The sequence below is a fragment of the Alligator sinensis genome, unplaced genomic scaffold (assembly GCF_000455745.1).
Source record: "Alligator sinensis unplaced genomic scaffold, ASM45574v1 scaffold47_2, whole genome shotgun sequence".
NCBI lineage: Eukaryota > Metazoa > Chordata > Crocodylia > Alligatoridae > Alligator > Alligator sinensis.
The window spans coordinates 1,256,323-1,262,644 of NW_005842150.1; the positions used below are offsets into that span (position 1 = coordinate 1,256,323).

Below are 6,322 nucleotides of genomic sequence, written 5' to 3' on the forward strand. Positions count from 1 at the left end.
TACAGCCACCCTTCCTGGGCTCCCATCTCTTCAAAACTCCTACTCTGCTGTGTGTCCTTGACTAATCGCCTGAGTTCATTGAAATCAGCTTTCCTAAAGTCTAGCACTTTCACCATACTAGTTACCTTACCCACTCGATACCTTATGGTAAATTCTATTATTTGGTGATCACTGTCCCCCAGGTGACCACCAATCTGTAGGTCCCCTACCATATCATCCCCTGTTGCCAAGACCAGGTCCAGTAAGGCATTCCCCCTAGTGGGACCGTGTACCTCCTGCGTCAGGTGGAGGTCCTGTATGCAGGATAGGAACGTGGGTGAACGGTGGGAGTTTGCTTTCTGGGTCTTCCCGGTAGTTTAGGTCCCCCATGACTAACGCCCCCTTAGTTTTTATGGTCTCTGAGAGCTGCCTCAGGAGCCCCGAATCTAGTTCTTCCCTTTGGTGTGGGGCTCTGTAGTAGACCCCTACCACCAAATCCCTTTCTCCTTGCCCCCCCGTAACTTAACCCACAATCCTTCTACTTTCTCCTCCTTCGATTCCATCTTGATGAGGGTCGAAGTATATTGCTCAATGACAGAGCGCAACCCCTCCCCCTTTCTTCCCCACCCTGTCCTTTCTGTACAGCCTATAACCCTCAATATGTACCACCCAGTCGTGGGAAGAATCCCACCAGGTTTCAGATAGCCCTACTAAGTCGTAGGTGTTTTCTGCAAGCAGGAGTGCTAGTTCATCCTGCTTGTTCCCCATGCTCCTAGCATTAGTATATAGGCACTTCAGCCCTGTGACTGGTGCCTTTTTTGCCCCCCAGCTCCGATTCCCAAAGTACTATGGAATCAAATGCACTTCTGATTACAAATGTGTATTGGAGCATGCATTTATGTATATTAGAGGATAATGCTTGCCAAGTAATCATGTTCTGGACTGCATAAATTACAGAGCAAGAGTTTTGCTGATGTATTTGTTCTTGCTCTTTTAATCTGGACACCTCACAATGAACTAGCGGGATCTGTGTCCCAGCAGCAAAGAATGATATTACTATAAGTTCTGAGAGGCAAGGATTTCTTAGGGTGGTATTTTTTATTGGACCAACTATTGTAATTAGGATACAGTTAGACAAGCTCTCCCAAAGTGCCTTACAGTTTAGTATACTAGAAAAAAGAATACATTATGACACTATTTCCACAGGCAATTTGACCACTGCTTGTTGGTCTTTATTTTTTTTTAACATTGCAAGTATAAAACACCAGGCTTAAGGCGAGGTAAAGCTGAAGGGAGGGATATAAGCACAGCTTAAGCAGTTAGTCTCCATAGAAGTTCAATAATCAAAGGAGTAAAATACTTATGTATTTTACATAATGTATGATACATTATCACTTAATAAATAAAAAACACTGAAGACCATTTTTCCAGTGTCTGATCGTCTCTTGAGGCTGCAGGATGCAGCAGCACCTTGGGATACCTTGAGATCCTTTCAAAGGTGCCAAGTGCCATTCAGTGTTAGTGCTGTTAGGCGTGCAAACATGATTCACAAGATAAACCTAGGGACTTCACACAGGAATCCATATTATCAAAAACTTTGACCTGTGGTGATCATTCAGAGTTCTTTACAACAGAAGAATTGCTCTATTATTTGTCTGTTGTCAAAAAAGGGTAAAAACTAAGAGCAAGTATTTAAAAAGGTTGAGAACCACCGTCTTAAGGTAATAAAATCTATTCTGAATTGGTCAACTACTTCAAAAAGACAAAAGCGCTCACACACTCTCTCTCTTCTTACCCCTTTCCCCAATATGCCCTTGGTGAATAGAAGACCATTTTATGAAAATATCAGAAGATATAAGTTCTACCATTCTACTCTCCTTGCTATATTACTGATTACCTTCAGCCCATCGCTGAGCATGTGATAATGGAAAATACAGAGAAACAATTGTTTTTACTTAATTTCTAAAAAGGTTCTAAGTACAAGAGTATTAGGTGGATCAAAAGACTCCGAAGAGAATATACAACCCTTCTGTTCAGATTAGTATGTAGTTATTTCCATTTTTCCAAAATACATAATTTCAACCTATTTCTTAGTGAAGAGTTGCCTAAAATACACATAACACGAAGGCCACCACTACAAATGAAATTTGTCAACAAACCTCACTAAATTGAAACCAAAAAAAAAAAAAAAATTACATACATGAAAAAGTGGCTTCTGGTTTCTATAGAGTCCCCTTCAAATCATGGATAATTTGGACTACCAAAGCAACATGAAAAGGTAATTTTTTTTTCTCCCTGTTTACTAACTCATTCTGTGAATATACAACTTTAGTTGACAGGACCTTCAACCTGACAAATCTCATGCAACTTCTAGAACATGCATATTTGAAAAAAGGCCTTTGAAATGTATTCTCAAAATTAGGGTTAGTCACAAAATTACTACAAGTGTCCCAAATCAGATCTTCAAAACTAAGTTTTCCAAGAGCAATTCTCAAGCCAGTGTTGTATTTTTCTCCATCCAAAACAAACATAACTCCCTCCCGCCCCTCCGGTTCCTGACCAATTAAATCTGAATGTACTGGCAGCCTTTATAACCTAGACAAAAGTGATCTGCAGTGTAGTCTCTATCACTTTTTGTCTCTTTTTTGGGGGGATATCTTTAACCATCAAGAAAACACTAGAACCAGAGTGAAGTACAAATGACCTCTGCAATTTCACCCAATCTTCAACACTTTTGAATCCTCTGGAACTCAGTACCAGAATTTTGACATTCTAAAATGTCAGTGCTAAGTCATCAGCTTCTTCCTCTTAAATAAAGTAATCTTTATTTGAGAGAAATTCTAGTAATAGAAGTGCCAAAGAAGTATAAGTTACACTAGAATTTACTCCTGATCAACTCACTTAACAGGAACTCTGGAAATCTTACTTCCATTAATTATAAATTTATTCCATGAGCAAAAACCTTATCATGAACAGGTTCTAAAAGTCAGTGTGCCCAGACAGATTGCTGAATATTAAAAAAAAAAAAAGTATCTCCACCTGAGAAGTTACTGATTAGGAATGTCTATCACGTTCAAAATCTCTGCAGCTTCAGACAGAGCAAAGAACATTTTCTACCTGCATTTCAATGGAAGCCTCAAAGAACCTGAGATTTTTAAGTGAGCTGAGTCCATAACAGTGGCAACTCTTAAACTCTTCACAAGATTAATATATAAAATTAATCAGTAGCATAGTTTTAGGTTGTTGCAAGAACTTATATCCATCACTGTTAAATCAGCTCCCTTTGACTTGACTTGAACATTTACTTAAGTATGAGACACCAGGTGTCCAATTTATGTATTATCTAATCCAACACTTAAAACAGTGAAAAGCAGCAACTAGTTATTGTTACACTTAAACACAGTATAGCAAATAATACAGTAAAATCTGTTTTTTTAAAAACAGATAACCCTATTTAAACTGCATGTTAGGGACCAAATTCAAATTAGAAAGCTGTGATTTTATTAAAAAGATTTAATTCAATTGCAAAAAAACAAAGTAAAAAAGTTCCAGCTTGCTAGCATTCCATCAACAGAAACAGGAACCAATGAAAGACATGGCAGATATATCCCATCATTAAAAACTCCTAGATTTTGTTTTTATAGCTGATTCCATGGCATAATGGTCAGCCCTCTGGACTCTGGATCCTGAAACCTAAGTGCAAATCCTTGTGGAACCTGGTCCCATGTTCTACAGCCTGAATCCATTTTGGGGGTGGGACTAGAGGCCCTTTCAGGTCCTTTCCAACTCTGAGAAGAAAAAATAATGTGTTTCTCAAGTGGGTTAGCTCAACTACCTCAAACTGATTGAAAAGGATTACAAGATGCAGAACAACACCTTTAAAGCTATGCTACCTGACTGAACTGTAGCACATTGGGGCTTCAGACACACTAGCCTGCATCTTAACAGGTCTTTTCAACTGTGAAAGACTAACTGAAAAACACACACTTTTTTTTGTACATCAATATACATCCTTGCTACATATAAATATGGTTATCATGTTGTTACAGTCATGATGGTTCAAGGACTCTGCAAGAAGCAAAGTTTGTTTGGTGATGCCTTTTATTGGATTAACTATGTAGTTGGGAGCATAAATACGTACTTTTATTTTTGCTGGGGGAGGGGGACGGACTAAGTTGATGGCTCCCACCCCCTCCCCCCCACCCCTTGGCAGCACAGCCAGAGAAGAGCCAAGTGGAGCCCACAGAGGGGAGGGGGGTGGGCTCACCATGGTGGTGTGGCTAGCACAGGCCTCCCAAGGAGAGTGCAGCAGGACGGGGAGCCCCGAGCCTGCAGCCCATATCCACCCCCTCCCCACGCGCATGATGCCCCCTGTGTCCCACTCCCTGAAACCTCTTGCAGGCTGGAACTCTGCCAGCTGGCAAGGGGAAACCTGCCATGTCCCGTGTTTTTCCACAGTGAATGGAAAAGGTCTGGAAAAGACATAGATACAGCTCAACTGTATAACTTTCATTTACTCCTTACTTTGTTTAGTCATGTTTGATAAGTCTTCTTTGCTCCACTGGTTTACTGCCCTCCTGCTTTTCATTAAGTGAGCATTTACATTTACACAATGGAGTTAAAACAAATCATTGTTTTACCTGGTATTTAACTTAGGCTGTATCTACTTCCAAGACCTGACAAAGGGCATTTTGTGCCCAAAAGCCTCTGTCCTACATATGTAATTAGTCCAATAAAAGAAACTCCTAAACAAACCTTGCTTCTCATGCATGCCTTTGCCATAACTAATTACAACTTATTAAAGCAGTGTTTCTCAACCTGTGTTCTGTGAAACTGTGGGGTTCTGCAATAGGTCAGAGGTTCCAAAGAGGTTGGGGGCAGCGGTGGAGTGGGTCAGGAGGCCACTGCTGGACCAAGATGCCTGGCTCCACGTGCCTCATAGGATAAGGGTAGGAGTTCCGCAGAAGTGATGTGAAAAGGTTCAGTTATTTTAAGAAATTTCAAAACTACCATATTAAAGGGTTTTGAGTGTGTCACATGATTCAGAAAGCTAACAGCAAAAAAAGTACAACTCTAAAGGGCAGCAGGAAAACTCTTGATGTTTCTCTCACAGAAAATGGAACATGGTTGAGGAAATTATGTATACCATTATGAACACATGGGCAAATATACCTCCAAAGGCTAGCTAACAATAGTAAACTTCACAGTAACCAGCTTTTTTACTGGTTAAAAAAGAATGCAGAATGGTTAAAATTTTACAAACGTTTTCCTGAGGAAAAGAAGTCTACTAATTGTGAGGACTGATGAGTAGCAAAAATCTATAATTCAATTATATATATGCAAACTGCTAAAGAAAATCAATACAGTTCATTTTCTCCAAATTACCATGGCAGAAGTATGAACTTCACTGTTACTATACCATGTTTCAGCTACTGTATTTACAGTATTAATTTATTGATTACAATAATTTTATTAACAAAAAAAAATCTTGTTAATTCAAATCTTGGTGCATGCCAACTTACTCTGATTTTTGGCAAAACCCTCCGAAGCGTCTCTGCAGGATTCAGTCGCATAAGGACTGGAAGATTTGCAACCACACTTGTTCCTTGGATATCTTGACCAGAGCTTACAAAAAAAAAGAACAAAACACATTCAGCTATTTTCTTGAAACTATAAAGAGGTAACATAATGGAAAGCTACACTAAAGAATAACTTCCACTACAAGCATTACAAAAAATAAATAAAAAATCAATATGTTGTTTCTAGTATGGAATATCCTAAGTATATACTTCTGGAAAAAAACAGAAGTTATTTTAAATAAAAGATATTTCAAACTGGAGTGTCAGGGCTGCTTCCTAATAGAGATGATGAGTTTGAGTGAGTTGATTCTTAACATACCAGTGTGCAGAGAATAAACCCAACGGGTAGGCCCCCTGAGCTTCTTGTAGTATGTAGGCATGTTCAAGGTTATGGACCAGTTCCAAAAAGGACAGAGATGCCTAAAGTCTGTCATAACCCAATGATTTTTAGTGCCTTGGCACAATGGAATTTCCCCGCCACATGGAGCTTTCTTTGCACGGTGGATTTCTCAGCTGCAGAAAGAAATCCCCGGTGTAAAAGAGTTCCCGCCACACGTATGCAAATTAGTGTCCCACTATTGGTCAATTCTAAATTATTCCTACGTGGCGGCTAGCAATTGGCTCGCTAGCCATACAAAAGGTTAGAGCAGTTTCCGTCCAAGTTGGAGGACTCCACAACCATCTTGTGGGGAACTCTGAGCGCTCTGTGGAGCCTAGCAAACTCCGCGTGTGTCTTGGAGGAGGACATAGAGGCCTGATCAGCT

The 6,322-nt window shown here is 39.8% G+C and overlaps 1 protein-coding gene across 13 annotated transcripts in view; it reads right to left on the reverse strand.

Moving 5' to 3' along the window:
* Positions 1 to 6,322, reverse strand: part of PPP4R4 (protein phosphatase 4 regulatory subunit 4) — a 139,211-nt gene that overhangs the window by 78,230 nt on the left and 54,659 nt on the right. For 10 of the 13 annotated variants that reach the window (XM_025206278.1, XM_025206280.1, XM_025206275.1 and 7 more), the window contains one exon: positions 5,502 to 5,604. The exons of the other annotated variants lie outside the window; for them this stretch is intronic. In XM_025206278.1, the coding sequence (XP_025062063.1) occupies positions 5,502 to 5,604 (103 nt within the window). Of the gene's footprint in view, positions 1 to 5,501; positions 5,605 to 6,322 lie in introns of those variants that run through there. 13 annotated transcript variants of the gene reach the window in all.